Here is a 25,081-nt window from a genome sequence, read left to right on the forward strand (position 1 = left end):
TAATAAATTAATTGCAAATTTGAAAGCACACTAGTAATATAAGGACTTGCCACGGGATTCCCTTGCTTAATCCGTTATTAATGTGACGAGAGCAGTTCCCCGTAAAATCCAGTAATCGGGCGGCAGCTCCGAATCGAGCAACACAGATAGTACGAAATTAGTTGACTGGCCAGTCGTTGACAGTACACCCGCCCGTACGCTCGTTTTGTACAATGGGGCTTCGTAGCGTTGACCCACCGCAAGATCCGTGCAAGGTTTAAGCCACACGACGGGCAAATGTGCAATTAACTCCCGATGCCTAGCATCACAGAGACCTCCCTCTGCCGGGTCCCAGCGACCGGCCTCAATGAACAGTCCGTGAATGAAAATACCGTCACTGGGAGAGTTCAGATTTTGAAACAATTGATTCACTTCCTAAAACGGACAAACATTTAAAATATTGTTTCATGTAAAGTGGAATATTTTACCTTTTTCGAACGTTCCTCGTAAATCGCAGCCTGATGTAACGTAACGCTCATTATTTCGAAATCAAAGCGCAACGTGTCGATAGGAATGTTATGCTTGCGAGCGTACGTCTGTAGCGTTCCGGTGAGAAAAGATTGTGGGAAAAACAGACCACAAACCCAAGAAGAGATAGGTAACCCCTCCATACACCAGTTCCGAACGTACTCGATCCGATGCTGCAAATCCGTCACCCAGCTGGCTAGCGTCTTTGTCGAAAGGTATCCCTTCGAATGCCAGGCTTGCGGTACCTGATTGTTGCCAAATGCCCGATAAATCGTTTCCAAGCTCTCCGACATCACCACAAACCCCTGTATGGCTTTTTCCAGATCGCGCAAGCTACCGTGAAGTACGGACAAGAGCCGATTGAACCGGTCCACCTCTTGCAGCAGCACGGTCGTCAACGAAGGGATGCGATTTTTTGCGTCACGTTGCAACAAACTTGGATGCAGCTCGTCGTAACCGATGCTTGAGGCCAACACCTTACGAATCGATTCAATTTTCTCCAAACACATCTTATCCATGGCGGCTACAGCTTCCTCGCCCATACTGTCCCCACCAGATTGACTTTCGAGCAATGTGTTGAGGAAGAAGTATGTTTCGTTCCGATTGAAAATTATGTTCGCATTCTCGTGCATGCCAAATATGTCCGGCGGATCGTGTATAGAAAGCTGTCCAGCGTACTCCAAAAATCCATCAATTTTTCGTGCTTCATCACCGGTAGGACAGTGGTATAATCCACTTCCACTGTAGCTATACCCGTCGGTCAGAATCAGTGGGGAGGAAAAGCGTTTCAGTACGGCCCGCAAGCACCGTTGGTCCCATACGTCCGTTACGCGCCCGCCATACGTTATCTCTCCGTTAATGTATTCGAGCGCATCCCACGGTATCTGTGCCTTTTGCTCCCGATCGCAATAGATATCCAGCGTTCGGAGGGCACATTCGCGATCACTTTCACTAAACTCGTACGTTATGTTCCATCCAAGCGGACCAAACTTGCGCCGTTCCAGTATAACGCCGTGGAACATGCAGAGCCCAAAAACGAGCGCACGCCATTGTGATCCGAGCACGTGAAACTCGAACCAGCTGCGGTCCAACTCGGTCAGTGAACGGACGAGATTTGAACGTAATCCCTTCGGTGGTTCGTTTGTTACTTTAACCGAATTCTGTAGCACACTGATCGGAAATGTTCGCACAGGCATGGACGATAGGAACAATCGGAAGTTGGCCTCAACTGTTTGCAATCCCATCGCGATCCGGTTCACGATTTTCTCCATCGCTTCCATCCAGGACGTTGCAAGGTGACAGTTTTGTAAAAACACCCAATGTCCGCCTCGAATTCCAGCGTCGATTAAAGCTTCTGCCGCTGGACCCTGACCCTGACCGAGCGAAATTGAGTGCAGTCGCTCAACGCAGTCACGTTCTTGAGCAAATTTAATCAATGCAGTCATGGGATCTGATCCTGCTGACAGTACAAAAACAAGCGGAATGGTTGGCGATATGTCCGCGTACAGTGACGCCAGGCTGGTATTTTTCGGTGGCTCTGTGTAGCGCTTCCCCAGCGAATGGCGAATAAACTCCGTAACGGCGATCACCAGAAATTCGTCCTTAAGCGCCGCCACAAGCATAAGCTTCTCCGATACCGATAGCCGTGCGTTCCAATCAATCTCTACCGATTCGGGAATGGGTGCAAGACAAAGATCCTCCTGGAAATCCTCGATACGGATAATCAACGACCGGTGCAGATGTTTGGTGAGATCAGCAAATTTAATGGAATCGTACACCTCCAGAAAGCAGCAAGCAATCCACTGGTTATCGGTCAGAAACGGTGGCTTTCCTTCGAGGGAAAACTTACGCTGCGATGGTCCGCGAACGATAAAGCTAAACTCTTCATCGGAAAACTGTTGCGCCTCCCGGCAGATGGCAAATGCAACCAGAAATCCACAGATGAGCTTATGTTTCTCAAACAGTCCCCGACAAATGTTTGCAAACACGGTGAAGGTAATCGCCTCAAGCAGTGTTGCGAGCCGTTCCGGTAGGTCCATCCGTGCATGTGGCTGCTCTACCACAGAACAGTACACTTGGGTAAAGTAGCGCAAACTGAACTGATACATCGGATCAATTTCGGACAGTGAGGCCACGACAAAGTAAAGAATTGCGCCACGCGCCGCCAACACGCGATACTTTTCGCGCGTGGCTGCAATATTCAGTTCCGTGCGCTCCGTTTCGATGAGTCGATCGGCAATGATGGTAGACATTTCTTTTGATTCGTTCAACGATTCTACCAGCTCCTCATCATCGAGAATATTGCCTTGGGAACTGTACAGCACTTTGAGGATTTTGTCTTCAAGCAGCAGCAATTGCTGCTTGTCTGCATTGATGGTGGTGATGAGATCGTTACGCTGCCTCTCCATTTCCGGTAACTCGATCTTGATGATCTCTCTAAAAGCAGGTCGTTACGAGGGATATACAATTACACTGTATTCTGTGCATGATATGTTGACAATGCTACTTACGCCAACAGTTGATCTTCCAGACCGCTTCTCGAGACAAGGAAATTCACCAAACTAACTTGAATGCAAATCTCGGGTAGAAAGTGTGGATTCGGGAGCTTCGTAGTCATGTAAAGCCGGAAGTTACAATCATAATCCACATCGACGTCGCCCAATTTGATCATGAGTCGTCCATTTTGTAGAAATATTTGTTTCATCAGAACCGTTCCCAGAACCGGATCCAAGGTTTCCTGAACATCTTCGATCAACATAGGAAAACCTTGCCGAATGCTAGGCGCGTGATAGAGAGAAAGCAGCACAATATTAGTAATTTTTCATCCTTGAAGAATAAATTCGCCAACATTTCACTCACCAAATTTCCAATATTCTCATCATATTTCCATCGGTCAGCTTGATTATGCGCAGCTCATTTCGTGACTCCATATTGCGTATCCAGCGGTTAGCTTGCTCTTGCGGATCAATCATCAGCGGCCAGCGACCACCTTCCGTCGCGATAATACCATTCTCGACAGATATTTCATCTCGCGGCAGCCCGTACATGTTCCACTGGCGTATCTGATACGAATCGCCGAGAATTTGCACAAGATTAAATGTGGGACTGCTCGGGATGTTCAAACGCTTACACTCGGATACCCAAATTTCGGACAGTGTACGGCGATAGTCGATTGGAAAGGCACCCAGATAGGCAACGTATGCGGACGCCACCAGTACATCCCCCGGTACGGCAAAGTGTTCCGCCGTCAGTTGCTTTACCGTTTCCCGCCAACGTACTTCCTCGTCGGCCAGGGCGGACGTTAGCCGACCGGCACGATTTAAACGCGCGCTTGTCAGATCATTGTGATCCTGCAACAGCTTCATTTCGCGCTTCTTCTCTTCCAAGTTTGCCATGAGCATTGTAATTTTGGCTTCAATTTCCGCCAGCTCGCTCTGCTTCGACTTGAGCAGTTGCATTACCTCGCCAAGCTCCTGTTCAGCTGCCTTTTGACGTTTGATTTTTGGTTCTACTACTTTGTAGATTTTGGCATACTTTTCGATAGCAATTACCCACAGGCACATCGATTTGGCTACTTTCGACACTTTTTCAATAGTCTTAGGGTGGTGAAATAATGAAAAAAGAGATAATAACTATCTAGTTTGGCTCAACTTTTTGAAATATTCCCACTTACCGCTGGTAGGAAATCCTTGTGTTCAACGTATGTTTTAATTTTCTTGATGATAGCTTCAGATATGTGTTCCTTATCGTAGTCCTCCAATTTTTTCAAAAAGTTAACATCTGACATCACCACTTTAGCTGTGTTCCAGTCGGGTCTGAAGAGACAACAGGGCATTGCTAAATAGGTCAACCAAATACACGTTAAATTATTTTAAAACAACTCACTTTGCTCCGAGTAAAATGCAAACGGCCTCCATGACAAACTGTACCAACTTCGGTGGCTTCTGGAACACGCGCAGCTCGTTGATGTCATTCTTGTTGAGCGATTTGAGTGCATCCTGCGCCGCCTGCAGCGTTGGCATTACAATCTCCAAATCCTTCGCCGCCTCATCAGCTATTTCCTGCGTTTCGGTTGCTTTAATTTTAGCCTCAGCCTCATCCTTCGCCACACTCTTCTTCACACTTTCGGCCATCGCATTGTCCTTGTCCAGTTTCGCTAGCAACTCTTTCATGTTTTTCGACTTTTCCTCCAGTATCGGGACAAACTTTTTCAACTCTTCACCCATCTCTGCCACCACCTGGTTCGTCTCGAGAATCTTGCTCAACCCATTTGCGATGCGATCCTTCTTCTGTACGATCGAATCGATGCGCTTCTGGACCAGTACACGGTACTGGTTCAACAGCTGCAGGTAGCTGCTTGGAGTGGTGTAATAATGGCGGCGCATTTCGCGATAGAATCGTTCCGAAATGCTTTCCACGCTTTCGTGTATCATGACGCAGATTTGGGCCAAATGTTTGCACTGTACCTCGTTATCGGAGACATCTTTCAACGAACCGATCGCCACACTGCGTAACGCCTCGGCCGGCCACTTCACGAACCAATCGATCGTACAGCAGTTCACAAGCGAAGGAAACATACGACATCGACCGCGGAACGTATCGCCCACCGGGCTCATACACATAATCACGTGCAGATTAGCTCTCACTCGCTTGATGAAGAACTCAAATATGCCATCGCGCGTTTGATTCGGATATCCGCTCTCAATGCACGGTTGTCTGGAGTTCAGAATTATTTTCTCATATTCGTCACCCTCGAACAGGTTGGGCACTTCACCTGAATTCAGAATATTGTTGATGTCTTCCATGAATGCTTCATGAACGATTTGCGTATCGGTAATAAGAAACACAGTTGGCTTGTTGAGCACCCCGGCAATCCAATAAATACGACGCAGATCCTCATGGAAGCAGCTGTGATCGTAACCTCGACGCAGAGCAATCTGATGACATTGATATCCGTTGATGTGCGATGCTAACTTCGCCAGGCTTTGCTTGCCCATGCCGGACACTCCGACAAGCAGCCCGTTACCTCTTTCTGAACGTAGCAATCGTGCCAGCCGAACAATATGTTCAACCGCATCGGCAAAAAACACCAGATTCATCTCCGTACCAACTGTGCCGTTATAATCTTCCAAATAATCCACCAAGATCGATTTAAGCTTCTTCATTTCCTTGATCTCTTCGTACACGCGATCTTCAGCCGCCTGTCCAAACACCATAAAGTCGCCAAACATGATGGTTTCCTCCGGCTGTACAACGGTCGTTTCAAAAAACTTTTCACAGCAGTCCTGCAGCAACTGTTTAAAGTAAAGTTTGTCCTCCTCATTAATCAGCCGGTCGTAAAATATGCGCAATGATTCGTGATAGAACAGTCGCATCAGCTGAATCGGATTAATGTAGCTCGACGAGTCGGCCTGCAGCACTCCCTGCACACATTTGGACAGATCTCGCAGATTAAACACGTAGTGCGACTTCTTAGGCGTTGGTAGCAATTCTGCTGATATACGCTCATAAACTGCCACAGCTGTCTCGACGATAGGGTCAGCCAGTGGACGTATGGCCATGTTGAATTCATTCAAGAAACCGGCCAAAATGGCTTTAAAGATGGTCTTCAGTGTGTCACTGTTTGGCGAGGGAAACGAGAACAGTGCAAAATGGCGAATGAATCTTGCCGTCAGTACGTTACGGCCACCACCCGGTGGTGCACAGGCAGCACCAAGTGTTACGTCAACAATATCCTTCCAGTACATTTTTTCGCGATCGTACAACCCTCGGAAGTCGGCAAACTGGCGCAGCAACTCGATCGGTGGTTGACTTCCATATCGATCCAGCTTCGGCATGTTGACGTCGTCGATAAAAACTACGATCTTTTTATTGATCGGTGCCCCCAGAAGGGTCTTTTTGCGTCGTTCTAGCCGTGATTCTATAATCTCTTGCGTGCGTGCACTTTCGCTTTGTGCGGAAAAATTAACAAAGATCGGTATCACATCACGTTGCATCAGCCGGTTAAGTATCTCGCGGGCAAGCACCGACTTTCCAACACCGGTATCACCGGTGAACATTACCGGATACTGGTGATGGAGTAGCATTTCCGCCACAAAACCATATTTAGTTGTGTCGAGCGTTGGAACTAGCAGATCGAAATAGGGCACCGATGGATTATAGACAAACTTGGGATGGATTGCGTTCCAGCTTTCCCAGGTGCGAGTTTTCGTGTTTATGCGAAAATCCCATAGCGTATCCTTCGGCAAACTGGAAGAAAAATACAACCAAACAAACTGTAGTACTGTATCATGCACCAAAATTATACGACATCACTTACAGTCCTACTTCTTCTTCGTGCTGTAGTGTCCGATAGTACTGCTCGAACTGTGCCTTTGAATCATCAAGCAAATTTCCACCAAAAGACCAGAGCATACTCCAGGTGAACATTTTAAAAATGTAATTCTTCGCTTCTCCGCGCTCCATCAGATGCAATCCTTGCGTTTCCTGCAGCAGCAAATATAGCAGCTTGGTCATCATCGTCAGCTTACTGATGTTCACCTGATGAATGCTCCATTTGCAATTGCGATGTAGAAATTTCGTAACGTTTTCATAGTGTCGCTCGTACAACGACAGTACGTGTGATTTCAAATCACCGTCAAGATGAAGATGTTGGACTGAATTGAGCCACGATTTCACTATCGATGTCCATCCGAGGTGTACCGGATCCATGTACACCATACCGCACCGGGAAACGGTGGCTGGTGAGGCTTGCGCTAGATCCTGGACCTCGAACACCATGTGCACCCAGCTCGTTAGTTTGATGCGTTCCGAGTTGGCCAAACACAGCATTTTGTTGTCGTCCAGCACCGTGTTAAGATTCTCGATCCAAACCGCATCGACTGGCCCATCACAGACAACCCATTGGTGAATTTCGTCTAGGTAAAGAGGTAAAGGAATGATCCGTAACTAAAGTTCTTCTCCACAATATCTCTTATGCGAGGAGACACAAATTCTTACCAGTTACGGTCACAGCAGATCTTATAGCTAAGCCAAGTAATCCATCGCGCCATTCCATTGTAGCTAAATTTACAAAGCCATACAGTTCATCCATTGAAATCGCTTTAGGATTAAGTGTTTGTATGCGCACTGGACGATAAAGTGGGCCTGGAATTTCTTCGGCGTGCAGCTTTTCGAATGCATTGGCCAGTATGTGAAGTACTGTCGTTTTACCACTACCAGTAGGACCAACCAACATGACACCCCAGCGAACCACCATCGTTTCGTAGAGCTGGAGCGTTTTCAACACCAACTCCGGAACTGGCTGAAGATTGCGATCAATCATACACTGCTCGATTGCTTGCTGTAATTCTCCCCGTTCTGGTTCGGGCAAATCTACGCCCGGAAACAGATCACTAAGTATGCCATTAAAAAGAACTGCATCGTTAGCTAGAAACTTTGGTAAATTGGAGTCACGCAACGCAGAAATAAGAGTCACATCTTCCCGCTGATCGGGTGAAGCACGCTTCAATGCACCTGCCATCACGAGGACACTCTTTACCGCGCGCATACCAAAATCGTAATGATCCTGCTGACTAAGCTGCTCGCTGCACAGTTTGTACATTTGCACCATTTTCTTGGCCAGTATCTTCGATCCCTCGAACCCTTCCGAGTACAGGATCACCTCGGCGATGAGGGCATAATCCGGCACCATCATCGATATCGGTCGAAACAAAGCCTTTAAATTGTCGGGCAGCTCCGTTCTTCCCGCGTACCCCGGATTCATTGTGATAAAAGCGGCACACGAAGGTTTCAGTCGTATTTCACGTCCTTCAAAGAGGAAACGCTTCATTTTGGAAGCCTTTGCATTGCGTATAGTAATCAACTGCTGTGCAATGACTGACAGTACCTCAATGTCGATTCGATTGAACTCATCGAAACAGCACCAGGCGCCTGATTGGGCCAGCCCGGTAAAGAATCGACCCATCATTTTGTAATCCAACCCATCGGAACAATTAAACACCACACACTGGATGGCAAGTGCCTTCGCTAGATCTTTGGTTGTTTCCGTTTTTCCCGTGCCGGCAGGTCCTGCTGGTGCACCACCGAGATCCATTTGCAGTGCACCCATCAAGCAAAGGTAGCACCGATCGGTAAGCGGTGTAATTACCAGCACTCCTCCCGCACCGAGATATTCGTAGAAATAGGGCAGATTTGCTGATGCCATCTTTGTTTCCACCAGCTCTGTTTCTGACATCCAGTAGTAGCGTAGCATTTTTAACCATTCGAAATCCGTGCTAGAATGGGGCAAAATTAAGCATGTTTAATTACAAGAGAGCATCCGAGAGCACACACATTACTTACGCTTTTTGGACCCTTTTCGCGATCATTCCTGCGATCATGTCGCGCGCATGCACGTCGATCGTGATCAGCGCACACAGCACCTTTCGTACGAGTTTGGAAATTTTGGTACGTGCGATCGCAGCAAGAACGGTTAAGTTTTTCGTCAACTGCCCATGAAATTCTTCCATTCCTTTATCTACGTTGCCACTATCTCCGTCAAGAATGTTGTGCACGTCTGCGGCCCACTGTTGCTGAGAAATGGTTAGCACAACCTGATTCGGGTGCTCCTGCATCCAATAGGAACGATCCTTCAACCCATAAACGCGAATACCATGACGCATGTATCGCTTTACTGCCAAAAACATAGCTTCTTCCACCTTCGACAGCCAATCTTCAACCGCGCCACGTGCTTTCAGACCGACACCGAACGTGAGACGTTCACCTTCCGGCGAGATCATGGCGATAATGTCGTTCGTCATTACCGATTCTCCAGTTTCGGTTTTTTTCTTGCCAAACTCAATCTTTGCAATCGCATCAAAGCACTTGGAAAGGTGAGGCTGCACGGCGTACGGGTTCTTCGTCTGGGCCAATATTTCCAGCAACTCATCATTGGACAAAAAGTAAAATCTTGGAAACGCCATACGCTTCACCTCCAGGTATGCCTCCAAACAGCGGGTAACCTTTTCCAGCAAACCGTTATTAATTTGTAGCTGCTCCAGCACACCTTCCGCCGTCATTGCACCCAAGGCAAGTGGAGCTTTCTGTGTGCGGCGCATCAGATCTTTCCATGCCTTGTCCACCTGCAGGAACATTTGTGTTTCGTGCGGTAGCTGGCGCTGGATGTCGGGGGCAGAAAATATTGCCTCCAGATAAATCCACGACTGCTGGCACAGCATCCATTCGTCGAGTGTGCGCGAAAAAAGATCCAGCTGGGCTACCCAATCGTCTACCTTCGGCTTGATGGGACCCACATGTCTCGAAGCGGCCACCGTACTCACGTTAATGCTGGACTCATCCAGCACGGTTTGAATTTCGTCAATACTCGCCAGCACGAACACATCCCGATGATCTCGATGGCTGATCACGGTCAGTTCCAGCTCTTTCCATGCATTTTCCACCTTGTTAAGCAACGTTTCTAGCCCAGCTTCGGCACTGGCCATGTTCGATACTTCCATCAGCTCGGCCGCTATGTCCTCCTCGAATGCGTTCGCATCCTCAAACGTATGCAGATAGATTTCGGTTTCCTCCGCGAGATGCCGGTTCAGTATCTGCTCGATCTTGATCCAGTGCCGGGTCTTCAGTGCCGGATTGCGCAAAAAGCCAAGCACAGGTATCTTGTCCTTAAATTCTTCCGCTTCCGCTTTTAGCTTTGGAATAATATCATTTTTTGGCAGATTCTTGTCGAGCATGGCACAGTTTTTCAGGATCTTGGTGTTGAGCGCTTCCACCTCGTCCATGCTCAGCTCGTGAAAGTGTATTTCGTTCCATATTTCTACCGATTCTTTCCACTGCTGCACACTGTCCCACAGGATCTGGCGCAACTTAACCTCATTAATGACCTGATCCAGCTTCTCGAACCGGGTCACCTCGAGGCGAAATTCCTTCTGATATTTTTTATACTCCTGTGCCTTTCGCTGGCACATGGTCAAACGCTCGGACAAATCAATCAAGCAGTCGCGAACCTGGGCCGGATCGGATCCCAAATCGAGTAACCATTCCTTTAGCACTTCTTCGTGGATGTCTTCGACTTCGGAGAATATTTTTGTAATATCCGCTTGCAGACAGAGATCAAATTTATTGATCAGATCCTGCTTTTGTGCCCGTTTACTTTCCAGTGTAATGCTTATTTCGCTCAGAAATTCTTCCATGTCTGGAATAATAGAACAATATTAGTTTCCCCCTTTTTAAACGGCTGGTGAGATTCCACTTGCCCAGATATTTGTCTTTGTCTTCGTCGGAAAAGGTGACATGATAGTTTTTCATAATTTTCAACGCTTCATACGCATAGTTTAGCTCTTTTTGCAGGCTCGCTACATGCTCGTGGCAAACTTCCAAATGATTAAAGTAGTAAATGTAGTGATTCGTTTCTTCCGGCACAATCAGCAGCTTTGTCTGCAACTCTTCCCCCTTCTGCTCGACGTAGTTGATTTTCTCCATTGCCAACCGTGGAATGGTTTCGTCCAGTACCGCTAGCAGCTGCTGGCAGATGGGTGTAATCTCTTCCCGGAACGCAACCTGCTTCACCTGCAGTAGACCCAACGGATGCGACTCTTGGATCTTTTCAAGCTCCGTCATCTGATTGCTAAACCGTTCGCAGTACATCTTAAGAACTTCCAGATTCGTTTCACCCTTGATGACGTTATGATCGACAGCAAGATTTTCTTGGTAGGATAAGCGAATTCGATCGAACTGCACGACGTACCGGTCGACATTGTTGTACGCCTCGGCAATACCATCGAATATGGTTTTCACATCATCCGAGAGTTGCATATCGTTTCTAATGATGAAATCAAGGCTGGGTGGATTTCCACACAGTCTGTCTTCTTTTCTTCCCATAATGGTTGGTCTGGAAGCGAGATAAGCGCGTTAGTGTTATAACTTCGTTGGGTTACAGTGAATCTTACTCGGTGTAGATGTCGAAATACGTGTCACTTTGAAAGCGATCTATTTTGTAAACCGTTCGCATGACCAGATTGCTCAAGTCCTCCAGCATTCGTTTGGCTACATCGCGCGAAGGATCGAGATCGATGTGCGTCGGTTTCAGTACCAGTTCCACGTTCATAAATGGTGGTTTTAAACATCGCGTGTCTTCATTCAATGGTCCACCTTCCATAAAGCTCAAAAACACGTTAGCCAAATTTTTAAACGACTCACGCAATATTTGATGCAACAACGTGATCATCATCTGATCCGCACATGCAAGAAAGCGGGCCAATAAAGCGCACAGCTTCCGCTTATTCGCACGCTCGGTGAAGCTCATCATGTCCTTCAATTTCTTCTTATTGGTGACATTTATCGCCTCGTCTTGGGGCGAAAAGCCTCGATCGACGAGTGTATTGCAGCATGCATCAACTGGAAAGAAGAAAACACATCTCGTTAATAGCGCCCCTTGCTCGCCAATACTCAATGTCCTCCACTTACACAGCACCGTACGCATCTTTTCCCTCAGCTGTTGCAGTAGATCTCGCACCTGCTCAAAGGTGGTCATCTGCGTTTCGATAAAGTAAGGCAGATGCCAATTTTCCGAAACGGACACGTCGAAAAACCGGAACCCAACAAGCTGCACAAACTCGTCCTGCATCGTTAACAGTGCCCTGGCCAAACGCGGTAGCACCACGAAAGCGCTGGCAGCAATCTTTTGGCGTGCGTTCTCATACTTGTACCACTGGATGTTGCGCAGCCAGAGACGAAATGCTTTCGCGCGTCGATAATGCTTGAAAAAACCCAACTCCGTAAGCTTACGGTACTTGCGATAGTCCGATAGCCAGCCGTCGAGCTCGGTAAAATGATTTTCCGCATCACTCCAGAACGTGACTCCGTGGCGGCTAACGGTGAAATATTCATGCTTGTCCGCCTTGCTAAAGGGTACCTCCCTGAGGGAAAGGATTGTTTTCAAAGGATTTGGAAAGAAACTCTTCAATAACTTACAGAAAACTATACGGTGTAAAGTGTTCACTGTTTTTGGAGTACGCGTAAGTCAGGAACACGAAACTGTTATCCTTCAGATGTTTGATTCTCTCCTCGATCAACAACTCCAAATCAATCGGTACAGGTATGTTCAGTTGGCGAGTCCGGGCGGCGATCCGCTTCTTACGTTCCCTATTAACAACAGTAGCAATTTATTAGACTAGACACAAAAGATAAGTAAATTTGCATTTTAATACTTACTCGCTCAATGCAAATGTAAAAACAGCTTTCGGCTTCGTTAAGGCCGATTTTACTTTCTTTGCTCCTATCGGTTTACTCATTTCGATTCGAATTAAACCTTTCACCAGCTGTCGCATAAAAGTATAGCATACTCAGTCGAAAATGTTTGAATGCTGTACACAACTTCCATAGCAACGATTCCACATGGTTACCTTGACTTTCAAAAATGACCTAGCGCACCTGTTGAGTAGCGTGTGTGTTGGGGTACAGGTACTAGCGGAAATTGGAGCAACTGTGCCACGCTGAGCAATTTATACTGTAATTTCATTATTTTTTTTAAAGCTAAATTTGCTTCCAATGCTGTTTTTCATCTTTTTTCACATATTAATCGGTCCCTCCTTGCCTCCTTGGATTTATAGTCGAGTGTTATAGGTCAATCTGCGTGTTCTAAAGCAATTTCTGTCACCAAGATGCACCAAGGGTCCGCACTACCGATTCAATTATAGATACTGGCCATTGGTTTTTGGGCCTAATCCGCTGAAAAGTACACACCATATCTTTGAAGTACTATTGAAAGATCTACGAATCTGTTTCTGGGATTCAATCTCAAGTCGGATCGAATCGGGATGTTAATTCCAATCCAGAATTGATATCTGGTGTTTGCGAAAAAACATTTTTACGTCTTTTTAATAGCTAAATTCTCATTAAAATTAATGAAAATTGTGCGGTACTCTTGCCCCCAAATAGTGGTGATCCTTTCGCCCCGAAAACTATTTTATTTTTAAAATTTTAATTTTTTTCGTTGTCTTTTTGCCTCAACTTTGTCGTGTAAATAGCCGTTTTCTGATATTTTATTTCTTTGTGCTTCGAGAGTTTATTATAATGATAATAAACTATATAACTATATTACTATATTATAATAATTATTGAAATATTACAAGATTACACTCAATTTTGTTAATCAACAGAAAAAAGATGATAACCGTAAGACAAATTGGCTATTATTTATTAAATTTGGTAAAGTATATCTATTCAAAGGTACGAACAACTCTGTATACTCACTTGGTCGCATAACTGCATTTTTACTGAAAAAATACTAGGTAACTCACTGGCCTCATATAAAAACTTATTTTTTTATCCATGTAGAACGGCCAGGTCGTACTGCTATATAAACACTTTGCATATAAATAAAAAAGCAAATCTAAATTTTATTTCATATTGGCCACTAGAGGCCCACTAGAATTACACTATTACTTTGGACGGAATGAATGAGGTTTCTCACTGTGTAGTGAAAATCGATGCATTAATTTAGAAATTTAAAAATATATTCCAACTCGAGGGCAGTGTCTTCCTCCAAGTCTGTACAGTGTACGGCATTCATTACTTTGTTCTTCCCGAACATGGCACGCAACGTTTGTGGTCTGGTAAGTTTAGCGACTTCCTGAGAAAAAAAGCAGGTATAAGAATTGCAGCAAAGTTACTTTAGGCCCACTTAATCTCTTTTATAACCGCTTACCGGACAGATAGGACCACAAAAGTCGCGAAAAGTTTGATATGTACTACGGTTATCATCGTACTTGTTTGTAATTTCTAACCCCATGCAGTCGCCACTGATCATTTGCATTACCATTGACTATATGGAAGGAAAATAATATTAGTAATTGTACACAATAGCTGTAAGTATGAACAACAATTACCTCATATTCAGGGACGACTCCTTTGTAAACTTCAAGAAATTCTTCACAATTAGGCCGCTCGAAACGTAGCATCTTAATGGCGGTGATGGTGAATTTTTTGCGTAAAATTTCCGTTATTATTTCTCCCACTTTCCCTTCCCGGACAGCGTGCGGTTTGATGATGCACAACGTGCTGTTCGTGTAAAGGGCCGACGAACGAAGTACGAGCTTGATGTCGTTGTTTAAAAATATGAAACGTGATTCCTGCAATATGAAAACGAGTATTACATTTGTGTAGCTTTTTCCCTGATGTGAAGAAATTTACAATACGTACATTGGCCGCTTCTTCTGCCGATCGGGAACAGTAAACGTCTTCCCCGTACAATCCACGGAAACTGTTCGGGGCGCACTGTTTCGCTTCAGAAAGTGATTCCGGTCCACACAACTCCCGGTACTGATTGTACGCATTGTTGCCTATGATCTCGAGTGCGACAAACGCCTGGCTAGGCATACAGTCCATCAGATAGTTCAAACTGGAAGCTTCCGAACGGACAGACTTTAGCATTGAGGAATAGTTTTCGTCTATCTTTAGCATTGCCAACCGACGAACACCCAAACCGGCCTTGTGTATCTTTGTCAGTATTTCACCAATGTGTAGCAATGCTTCCGCTTTGATCAACCCGAAGGAACTGGGGGCAAACAAATTACGAAAATTATCTTTACAATTGCAAACTACGCATTGGACTGTTACTCACAGTTGTTCTTCCGACTTTTTGCTTCTTGTTTTGGCATCTCCATAATCGAGAATGTTGATCTGCTTGCCAAAGATCAGCAGTTTCGCCCCGATGAAGAAATCATTCTCATTTAGCTCTTCGATTTTCGTACGACGCAGGAAAGTTTTACGCGTTTTCAAATCGACCAGCTCCACCGAATTATCGCTCGGGAAGAAGCTTACAACCAGCTGCCGGTTGAGATCGGCCTCTTTCTGATACCATTCTCCCAAATACACGTTGCTGTTTGTGTTCTAAGGAAACATCGATATGTGCGAGGAAAATGAAATAATCTTACAATGCTTTAAATGATGTTTGATACAATGCTTACCATCGATAGTGGAGTGATTTTTAAATTACTTTCACCAGACCAGACGGCAACTACATTTGCTAGGGAGATCGCAACCGTTTTTATTTGTTTACTTTGTTTACACGGTCCGTTGCTGTTGTCAATGGTAACCTAATTGCAGGGATTGTATCCGGTTGAACTTACCTGAACTGAACTTACTGGGTTTTCTAGTAATGTCACAGAAATAGCTTCATTTTTACTTTTAAAAAAGTTGGTTAAAGCATAATTGCAGCACATTATTTCATAAGCAAAGCGAAAACACAGATTTTTTCAATTGTTGTACATATGTAACCGTGTAAACGCTGCATTATCCACATCAATCGAGCCTTCATGTCCAAGGTGTATAGACAATTGCCAGTCGCATGACAGCAGACCGGTTAAAAAAATCAGCTTGTCTTACCTTAGTTGTACACACTCTGATCATACCAAAAGTGCGGCATTTTGTGTGCTACTGTGTGTTGCATTCGTCAAGGGAAAGAACTGTGAATTTCGCTGTGAAAGCTGCACTGGACGGCATTTTACGTGCTTTGCCATCATTTCCCAGCGTGTGCACGTGTCGGGGAAAACAAACGAGCCAGTAAACGCTTCGATTTCATTGCGCTGTGTGTTTCGGGTTGCCGGTAGAATATTTGCTATTCGGCATTTTGGTGGCCAGTGGAACTGAACGCCGCTTTGACAAACGCACGCACGCACACATACACATACAGAGACGCGCGCGCACGTAGCGTCGAAAAAAGAGGTACGGGAACCGACTTGCTGTTGCTGCTAGGCACCAAAATCAGCCCAACGGCGCCGTTCCGCTGTAGCTCTCGTCCATTTGCCAAGGTTGACCATTTTGGCGGGAGCTTGTTCAAGTGAAGTTCGGTTTTTGGAGCCGTTGTTCCTCAACAGGGTGCATCAAAATGGGTGATCGAGCAGATGGTGGTAAGTGGAAAGCGAAACAATGTTGATCCTTTGCCTCTTGTTACACTGTTGGTATAATGTCCCTCCTCTGCAATTTGTCCTCCGTTTGCAGCAGAAGCATTCGATGATGCCGTGGAGGAGCGTGTCATTAATGAGGAGTACAAAATTTGGAAGAAAAACACTCCCTTCCTGTACGATTTGGTCATGACACACGCGCTCGAGTGGCCTTCGCTAACTGCCCAGTGGCTGCCGGATGTGACGAAGCCGGAAGGGAAAGATTACTCGGTGCACCGGCTCATACTCGGTACGCACACATCGGACGAGCAGAATCATCTGCTGATCGCGAGTGTGCAGCTGCCGAATGAGGACGCACAGTTCGACACGGGCCACTACGATAATGAGAAAGGCGAATTTGGTGGATTTGGATCGGTGTCGGGAAAGATTGAGATTGAGATAAAAATTAACCACGAGGGTGAAGTGAACCGGGCTCGCTACATGCCACAAAATCCGTGCGTGATCGCCACGAAAACACCATCGAGCGATGTACTGGTGTTCGACTACACGAAACATCCGAGCAAGCCGGAACCGAGTGGAGAGTGTCATCCGGATCTGCGACTGCGTGGCCACCAGAAGGAGGGTTACGGTTTGTCGTGGAACCCGAACCTGAACGGGTATTTGCTGTCCGCCAGTGACGATCATACCATCTGCCTGTGGGACATTAATGCCACACCGAAGGAGCATCGGTTGATCGATGCGAAGAACATCTTCACCGGACACACGGCGGTGGTAGAAGATGTGGCTTGGCATTTGCTGCACGAATCACTGTTCGGTTCGGTGGCCGACGATCAGAAGCTAATGATCTGGGATACACGGTGCAACAACACCTCGAAACCGTCCCATACGGTTGACGCACATACGGCCGAGGTGAACTGTCTCAGCTTCAATCCGTACTCGGAATTTATTCTGGCGACGGGTTCAGCAGACAAGACGGTCGCACTGTGGGATTTGCGCAATCTGAAGCTGAAACTACACTCGTTCGAATCGCACCGGGATGAGATCTTCCAGGTGCAGTGGTCACCGCACAACGAAACGATCTTGGCCTCGTCTGGCACGGATCGCCGACTGCACGTGTGGGATCTGTCGAAGATCGGGGAGGAGCAGAGCGCGGAGGATGCGGAAGATGGGCCGCCAGAGTTGCTGTTCATTCACGGGGGCCATACGGCCAAGATATCGGACTTTTCGTGGAACCCGAACGAACCGTGGGTCATTTGTTCCGTGTCGGAGGATAACATTATGCAGGTGTGGCAGATGGCGGAAAACATGTACAACGACGAGGATCCGGATGTTCCGGCAAGTGAGATTGAGGGTGGTGCACCTTAATCTCGATTTTTTAATACATTCGCGCATAATTATTTGCAAAGGGTTATGTTGTGTCTCACGTAAAAACGGTTTCGTTCTGAATTTATGTTATCTTTCCGGTTTTTTTACTTGATGCGAACTGCGGTATATAATGGCGATATTTCTCCTATCATAACGTGCCGCCGAAGTACTACGTGAGGGTTATTGTATCAGTATATGTTTGAAATAAAAAAGGTTCATTTGACGGACAAATAAACACAATCCTTATATGTAGAGGAAGATCCTTCCACGGGCACTTAGCTGTCCGGTGGTAGGAGTTATCATAACATTTAATAAAATCAAACTCAGCAGTACATAATTGTTTCAATGTGGAAAATATTCTCACTGGGAAAAATGAGGGCTGATGATGTCATGAAAATGACCCGGACGAAACTGCAAAATCTATTTGAACAGACATGTCTATCAGAAAGGCACGGATGGTAGAGAGGTCTTAACCTTGAGCGGTATCGTGGATTTTTTGTAGTAGGCCAAGACTGCGAAGAGCTTGTTGGGCTTGATGAGCAAGCAAGGGTTAGTTGCTATAGTCAACATGTATAATGAGTTACTAGATTTGAGTTATACGGACTCAAAATCAATGTTCGATATCTCAACATAATGAAGATAACATTAAAACTCCCAAAACAAAATGGAGGAACAAACAAAACAAATTCCATTATATATTAAGTTTATTTATGATGGATTGAAAAAAAAACGCTAACGTCCAAATGTCACTACTGACACGCTCTACATCATTGAGTTTTGTCTTATTTTACAGTACATTTTTAGCTCATTATATCGCTCCTGTTAGACATATCATCTTCCGCCGGAGACGCTCTGTAAACACTTGGATCATCACCCCCAAATGAGACTTACGATACAACTATCAGACAAACTGCATAAAAGTACGATGTTTCGCCGAAAAAATAGGGAAAACAAAGATTCCATCCACGCGCGCTTAAGCGGCAGATTTGAACCGCTCCAATCTTAACCTAGCCTTTTCGGCGTAATCCACCGAAGCTGCTGAAACCTTTCCGGCACCGTTTGATGCCATCGTTTTCCCGGTGGTAGTCGCCGTCTGCCCAAAGCGGGCCTGTCTCTTTGCCAACTTTTCCTCCTGCTCGAGTTTGCTCATCTCGGACGATACGGAACAACCAAACCGTTCAGCACGCTTTTTTAGTGCTTCCAGCGATGCCGGTGTACTATTGCTTGGGGCGGTAACGCTGCTAGCGCTGGTCAGTCCAAATCTGGCCGCACGGGCCTGCATCTTGTCCGTAGCTGTGGTGGTGCCAGTAGTAGCGGCCGAACTAGTGGACGATGCTGTTCCCGCTGTGGCACCGAACTTCTTCGCTCTCATCTCCAACCTCTCCAGAGCGGTAAGCTGTCCAAGCTTGACAACTTTCTTTTCCGGCTCTCCGTCACTTCCACTGTTGGCGGCACTGCTGGACGGCGTGGTGGAAAATGGTTGCCTTTGTGCTTTCGGTGCTTCGGCGGCCAGCGGACTGCTTGTGTCCGTTGTAAGTGTGGGCTTTGTGATGGAAATGTTTCGCTTGAGAGATATCTTACGTGGAGTTGCCGCTGGCGTGTCGGACTTGTCCGCAGTTGGGTGCGGTTCATCTTCCGGCTTTCGGGGCTGGTCGGGCGAAATCGATTTCGATGTTTCGCTCGGCGTGGGCGACTTGAGCATTTGCTCTTCCTCCGCTGCCGGATCAGTGAGATCTTTGTCCTCGTCCAGCAGATCATCGTTCAGTTCGTCGTCTAGCAGATCTTCTGAGTTGGCCGTATCCTCTAGTACATCGCCACCATCTGTAAAACATTTCAATTTTTGTTAAGCGTATCACTTTTCAGATACAAGAACAACAACAACATCTAGTTGAACCACGATGCTAGTGATGACCTACCCAACAATGCAGTCTGTAACCGATCGATAAGCTCGTTCTTGTTGCCCATTACACTTAAGCCTCGTGCCTTCAGCTCCTTTTTCAGATCCGCAACCTACAGGCGGGGTACAGAAAGGAAAAGAAATGATAACGTTTTTTGACTCGGTTCCTGTACCTAGACCGTGCGCTTGCTTGGGATGCCCGGCTATGGCGGCGTCCCCTAGTTACCTTCATCTTGGACACATCACTATCACTCATTTTGCGGTGCTTCGGTGGTTTTGCGAACGTTCAGTGCTGAGAATGGTTTCTACCTTCCTGGAACAATACTTTCGATAAGATTACAACTAATCTTACAGCTTTATTTAATAAAGTAAAAGTGTTTCTATACCCGAAGAGTATTTTTTTATGATAGCTTGATTGTTGTTTTGAGTTGACGTTTTTGACAGCTCAATTTGAAGTTTCACAATTACCAAGGTGAATATCTTGAAATGCACCGTTGAAACACGCGGAATATAGATAAATAACGACCATTATTATTTCCAATAAACGAATAAAAATTGTGTTTTGTGAAATGTTCATGAACTTTTATAATAGTGAACGATAATTCTTGAACGTTAAAGCTACCGTTATCAAAGCAAACAGCAAACATTCTGAATGTCTGAATATTATTTTAAATATCGAGGATAGTCATTAGTTTACATTCAAGCAAGCTTAAATAATACATTCTCTCATCGCCATAGGATCCTTTTTACATAAATTTAATAATCCCTATCAGGAAACATCTGTTGTCCGTTGGCCGAATGCGTTGTTTACATGCATGTGTTCAAAAAACAGAAGCCTGACAATTTCGCGCCACACCAACAACTGTCAAACGCACAGATCGCCACACTCGCTGGCTATCCCATTCCGGGAAAAATCTTGTAAATTCAGCGCAGTACATGTTTCGCCAGTAAAGTTTCGTGTTCCGTGTGCGTGAAAGGGTGTACTTCTGACTTGTGAAGACCGTGTAGAGAAAACGATGGATGTCGAGCAACTACCATTCCTTGCGGAATACTCCAAGAGCAACCGGGCATCCTGCCGGTTGTGTAAGCAAAAGATCGACAAGGATGTGCTCCGGCTTGCGGCGATGGTTCAATCGCCAATGCACGATGGTAAGGTGGCCCAATGGTACCACGAGGATTGTTTCTTTAAAAAGCAGCGACCGGCCACCGAAGGAGATGTAGCTAACTTTGAGGCTCTGCGCTACGAGGATCAGAAGAAAATTCGCGACGCAATTGGTAAGCAAAATGGCAAAGCCCCGTATAAAGCGCGGAAGGAACATTTATGACTACGTTCAATTGCAGCTTTGTTCGCGAAGGGAGTCGTGCCGGCTGCTGCGGGCAAGGGTAAAGGCAAAAAACGCACCGCAGCGGAAGCTCAATCGCTGAAGGATTATGGCGTAGAGTATGCTGCATCGGGACGGGCTATGTGTCGCGGGTGTGAGATAAAGATCCTGAAGGACGAAATGCGCATCAAGAAGGTAGTCTACGATACGGAGGTAGGAATGAAGTATGGCGGCCAGCCGTTGTGGCATCATGCCGAATGTTTTGCGAAAATACGCTCCGATCTAGGTTACTTTGAGAAGGGCGAGTCGTTGCCAGGCTACCGTTCCATGAAACCGGAGGATCAGTCGACGTTGAAGAAATTGTTGCCGTAAGTATCTGTCTGACTTAGCTTTGGTTCGAATGATGTACTGGATTACAATATATGCTCCCTTTACAGTGCCATTAAGGCGGAAAGTGTACCGTCGAAGAAGGTGAAGGAAGAGGTTAAGGACGAGGTAGACAAAGCGGCCGAAGCAGTCGAAGAGAAGATGATCGCTGAACAGCAGAAAGCGTTTTACAAGATACGCGACAAGCTGAAGTCTCTCGGAGTTAAGAAAGCCGAACTGATCGAAATTCTCGCTCAAAACGATCAGGACATACCGGAGGGTAATGATCCGGTACTGGACCGTGTTTGCGATACGCTTCTGTTCGGTGCGCTCGAGCGTTGCTCGAAATGCGGTGGCCAGTATGTGCTCCAAAAGGCGGCCTACGTATGTCAGGGCAATCTGACCGAGTGGGTAAAGTGCATGAATGCGGAAAAGGCACCACCGCGAAAGAAGGCCAAAATACCGGCCGACCTCAAGTCGGAATACTCGTTCTTAAAGCAGTACAAATCGGTCGTTCGCGATCGCGTCTTCCGGTATGTGCCGCCGAGCGTCAGTACCGTGATGAAAGGCGTAAAGAAGGAAGAAGAGTTGCCCTCGGAACCTCGGGTGAAGCGCGAAAAGCCGCCGCTTTACGACATGGAGTTTGTCATACTGGGCAAAACAGTCACACCAAAGGATCAGTTGAAACTCAAAATTCAAAAACTGGGTGGTAAGGTGGTGACGAAGATTGCTAGCCACACGGCTGCCATCATTTCTACGCCGGAAGAAGTGGAACGACTGAACAGTCGCATGCAGGAAGCGAAGGAACTACAGATTCAGGTAGTGCCGGAAGAATTCCTAGAGGATGTTCAGGGCGGCGGTGCCCTTTCCTTTATCACTAGCCGGGCCATCTGCGATTGGGGTTCGGATCCGCAGACACGCATCCCGACCGAGGAAGAAAGCAAATCGCGCGCGAAAAAGAGCATCTACGAAAAATCGGTACCGGCCAAAATGAAGCTACAAATCAAGAGTGGACTAATCGTCGATCCGGACTCGAATCTTGCAGATAGGGCGCACGTGTACAAGAATGACCGCGTCATCTACAACTGCGTGCTGAATAAGGTTGACATTCAGGCAGATAAGAATTCATTCTACAAATTGCAGGTACTTGAAGACGATAATAAAAAAAAGTAAGTATCCATCAAGCGAAGATTGAGAATGCACGGGTTTTCTCATTTTCTTTGTTTGACCCATCCCTAGATACTGGTTGTTCCGTGCCTGGGGACGTATCGGTACCACAATCGGGGGTACAAAAGTGGAAAGCTACAAGACGGCTGACGACGCGATGAATGCGTTTGAAGATCTGTTCCTGGAAAAGACCGGCAACGATTGGACTAGCCACAATTCTAAGTACCACAAAATGCCAGGCATGTTTTATCCTGTCGAAATCGACTACAGCGAAACCAAGACAAAGCGTCTTGCCGAAAATAGTACCATTAAATCAAAACTCGCACCAGCAGTCCAGGAGCTGGTTCGCATGCTGTTCGACGTGGATGCAATGAATCGTGTAATGCTGGAATTTGAGCTGGACATGGAAAAGATGCCACTCGGTAAACTGTCCAAGCGGCAGCTGCAGTCAGCCATGAAGGTGCTGTCTGAAATTTCCAACCTAATCGGTAGCGGTGGCTCCAATGCACAGTTTATAGATGCATCGAACCGATTCTATTCGTTCATTCCGCACAATTTCGGCGTCTCGTCCGTCACAGTACTCGATACGATCGAACAGGTAAAGGACAAGCAAATCATGCTGGAAAGCTTGATGGAGATCGAGTTCGCATACTCGCTGTTGAACGAATCCGACGACACAGGAAAGGATGGGAAGAATCCGCTCGATGCGCATTACGAACAGCTCAAGACAGCCATTGAACCGATGGCACGTGATTCGGAAGAGTTTAAGCTGCTCGAACAGTACGTGCGTAATACGCATGCCGAAACACACCAATCGTACGATCTGGAGATTGCTGAAATCTTCCGCATTAAGCGAAAGGGTGAGGATCGTCGCTACCAACCATTCAAGAAGCTGCACAACCGCAAACTGCTCTGGCACGGTTCTCGGCTGACCAACTTTGCCGGTATCTTAACGCACGGGTTGAAAATTGCACCACCGGAGGCACCGGTTACGGGTTACATGTTCGGCAAGGGTATCTACTTTGCCGATATGGTGTCGAAATCGGCTAACTACTGTTGCACCAATATGGTCGATTCTACTGGGCTGATGCTGCTGTGTGAGGTAGCGCTCGGCGATATGCAAGAGTATCTGCAGGCACACTACGTAAAGAAACTGGCCACCGGTAAGCACAGTGTGAAGGGTATCGGACGTACCCAGCCCGATCCATCCGGTTCGCACTTCCGTCCGGATGGGGTAGAGATACCGATGGGTAAAGGTGTATCGGATGAAAAGGTTAAAAGCTCGTTGCTTTACAACGAATTCATCGTGTACGACGTGGGACAGGTGAACTGTCAATACCTGTTCAAGATGAATTTCAAGTACAAATACTAAGCCTAAGCCGGTTGGTCCACTGGTGCCTGCGTCTGGTGAAAGTGCGGACGACAGGATTCGATTTGTTTGTTTCGTAGTTGTTGATTTTCTTTTTTAGTTTGTTTGATTTTTCCAAGCATCGATGGATTTAAATGCGCGTTTTTTTTGCTAGCTTTTAACACACTACTGTGTATACGGTATCAGTTTCTTACGTTTCAAAACACATGTAGAAAGCCAAAACCAATACGTATCGATTTATGAAACACCAATCATATGAACCAATGAATTGATGGCGAAGTATTAATCTAAACGTTATCCTTTAGCCGTCCTAAACGATAAAATGTTGCATTCGTATATACTTAACATGGAAACAGTTTGAAACATGCTTAAACCAGCACACATAAGTTTCAGGAAAAGGCATATGTTGGACCTTTGTATTAATCACATAAGTTACCACGTAATGTCGTACCATTAAAGTACTGGCAAGGATGAAATAAAGCTACGGTTTGTGGCGATATGTATGCTAATAATTATCTTTTTCTTTAGATTATAAAATTTGGGAAAATCTACCTCATAAACATTCATCTTAATGCGCCAATAAGCTTAACCCCGGGCGAAAAATGTACGGAACAGTCTATATCCCGCTGGAATTTATCTAAACAATCTATATCCCGCTGGAATTTATCAAAACAATCTATTTTTAGCCCTGGAAATCGTTGCATCAGCATGAGTAGAACAGTTTATTTATACAGTGACCGCCAATAAAATAAGACCACCGTCTGTTGCACATCAGGCAAAAATATGAGATTATGAACCCAATTTTAAATGAAGCTCCTTGGTTAGTAGATGTGCTGATAAGAAGTTAGTTTTTTTCTGGGTCGAAAAGTTTTCCAACATTGCAGGATTTTTATTATTACACAATTCTTGATAAACTTTGGCCAAAAACAAAGAAGTTATGAATAGTTCATTTGCTGATGATCATTATACCGAAATTCGGTAAAGTTACACCAAGTAGAAGTATCGAAATCACCGTTTTATCGAAATCAAAGGTCTTATGTCATTGGCGGTCACTGTAGATATTTCAGTCATTCAGCGGTCAGGTTGGTTATTTTAAAGTTTTTGAAATATTTTATTTCAATAAGCAAACACCAAAATGCTTATACAAATAGTCTTATAATTATGTACAGCTGGCTATAATTTAAAA

The 25,081-nt window shown here is 45.8% G+C and overlaps 7 protein-coding genes across 7 annotated transcripts in view; 3 read left to right on the plus strand and 4 right to left on the minus strand.

Moving 5' to 3' along the window:
* The window catches only part of LOC126565188 (zinc finger protein 845-like), a 252,910-nt gene that overhangs the window by 3,030 nt on the left and 224,799 nt on the right, over positions 1-25,081 (minus strand). The window lies entirely within an intron of this gene.
* Positions 67-12,797, minus strand: LOC126565198 (dynein axonemal heavy chain 6). The gene is made up of 14 exons (XM_050222352.1): positions 12,718-12,797; positions 12,478-12,648; positions 11,971-12,422; positions 11,454-11,901; positions 10,761-11,395; positions 8,851-10,699; positions 7,507-8,783; positions 6,827-7,424; positions 4,393-6,756; positions 4,181-4,322; positions 3,367-4,103; positions 3,018-3,284; positions 468-2,943; positions 67-414 (listed from the first exon to the last, which is right to left on the minus strand). The coding sequence occupies exons 1-14, from the start codon at positions 12,795-12,797 to the stop codon at positions 67-69; spliced, it is 11,844 nt and encodes a 3,947-aa protein (XP_050078309.1).
* The window catches only part of LOC126557700 (T-complex protein 1 subunit zeta), a 315,666-nt gene continuing 293,111 nt past the window's right edge, over positions 2,527-25,081 (plus strand). Inside the window, exon 1 of the mRNA XM_050213562.1 lies at positions 2,527-2,536. The gene's annotated coding sequence lies outside the window, so the exon portion shown is untranslated. The remainder of the gene's footprint in view (positions 2,537-25,081) is intronic.
* On the minus strand, positions 14,000-16,025 carry LOC126565206 (nucleoside diphosphate kinase 7). Its single transcript, XM_050222365.1, has 6 exons — positions 16,014-16,025; positions 15,128-15,396; positions 14,707-15,061; positions 14,394-14,636; positions 14,213-14,329; positions 14,000-14,137 (listed from the first exon to the last, which is right to left on the minus strand). The coding sequence occupies exons 1-6, from the start codon at positions 16,023-16,025 to the stop codon at positions 14,000-14,002; spliced, it is 1,134 nt and encodes a 377-aa protein (XP_050078322.1).
* Positions 16,105-17,813, plus strand: LOC126558088 (chromatin assembly factor 1 p55 subunit). The gene is made up of 2 exons (XM_050214033.1): positions 16,105-16,415; positions 16,507-17,813. Exons 1-2 carry the CDS (start codon positions 16,394-16,396, stop codon positions 17,772-17,774), a joined length of 1,290 nt encoding a protein of 429 aa, XP_050069990.1. The 5' UTR covers positions 16,105-16,393; the 3' UTR covers positions 17,775-17,813.
* On the minus strand, positions 18,743-19,976 carry LOC126558562 (SAP domain-containing ribonucleoprotein). Its single transcript, XM_050214595.1, has 3 exons — positions 19,898-19,976; positions 19,691-19,784; positions 18,743-19,595 (listed from the first exon to the last, which is right to left on the minus strand). Exons 1-3 carry the CDS (start codon positions 19,925-19,927, stop codon positions 18,748-18,750), a joined length of 972 nt encoding a protein of 323 aa, XP_050070552.1. The 5' UTR covers positions 19,928-19,976; the 3' UTR covers positions 18,743-18,747.
* LOC126556925 (poly [ADP-ribose] polymerase) lies at positions 20,676-23,899 on the plus strand. Its single transcript, XM_050212484.1, has 4 exons — positions 20,676-20,946; positions 21,013-21,361; positions 21,431-22,528; positions 22,599-23,899. The coding sequence occupies exons 1-4, from the start codon at positions 20,688-20,690 to the stop codon at positions 23,896-23,898; spliced, it is 3,006 nt and encodes a 1,001-aa protein (XP_050068441.1). The 5' UTR covers positions 20,676-20,687; the 3' UTR covers position 23,899.

Source organism: Anopheles maculipalpis, chromosome 2RL (assembly GCF_943734695.1).
Source record: "Anopheles maculipalpis chromosome 2RL, idAnoMacuDA_375_x, whole genome shotgun sequence".
Classification (NCBI taxonomy): Eukaryota; Metazoa; Arthropoda; class Insecta; order Diptera; family Culicidae; genus Anopheles; species Anopheles maculipalpis.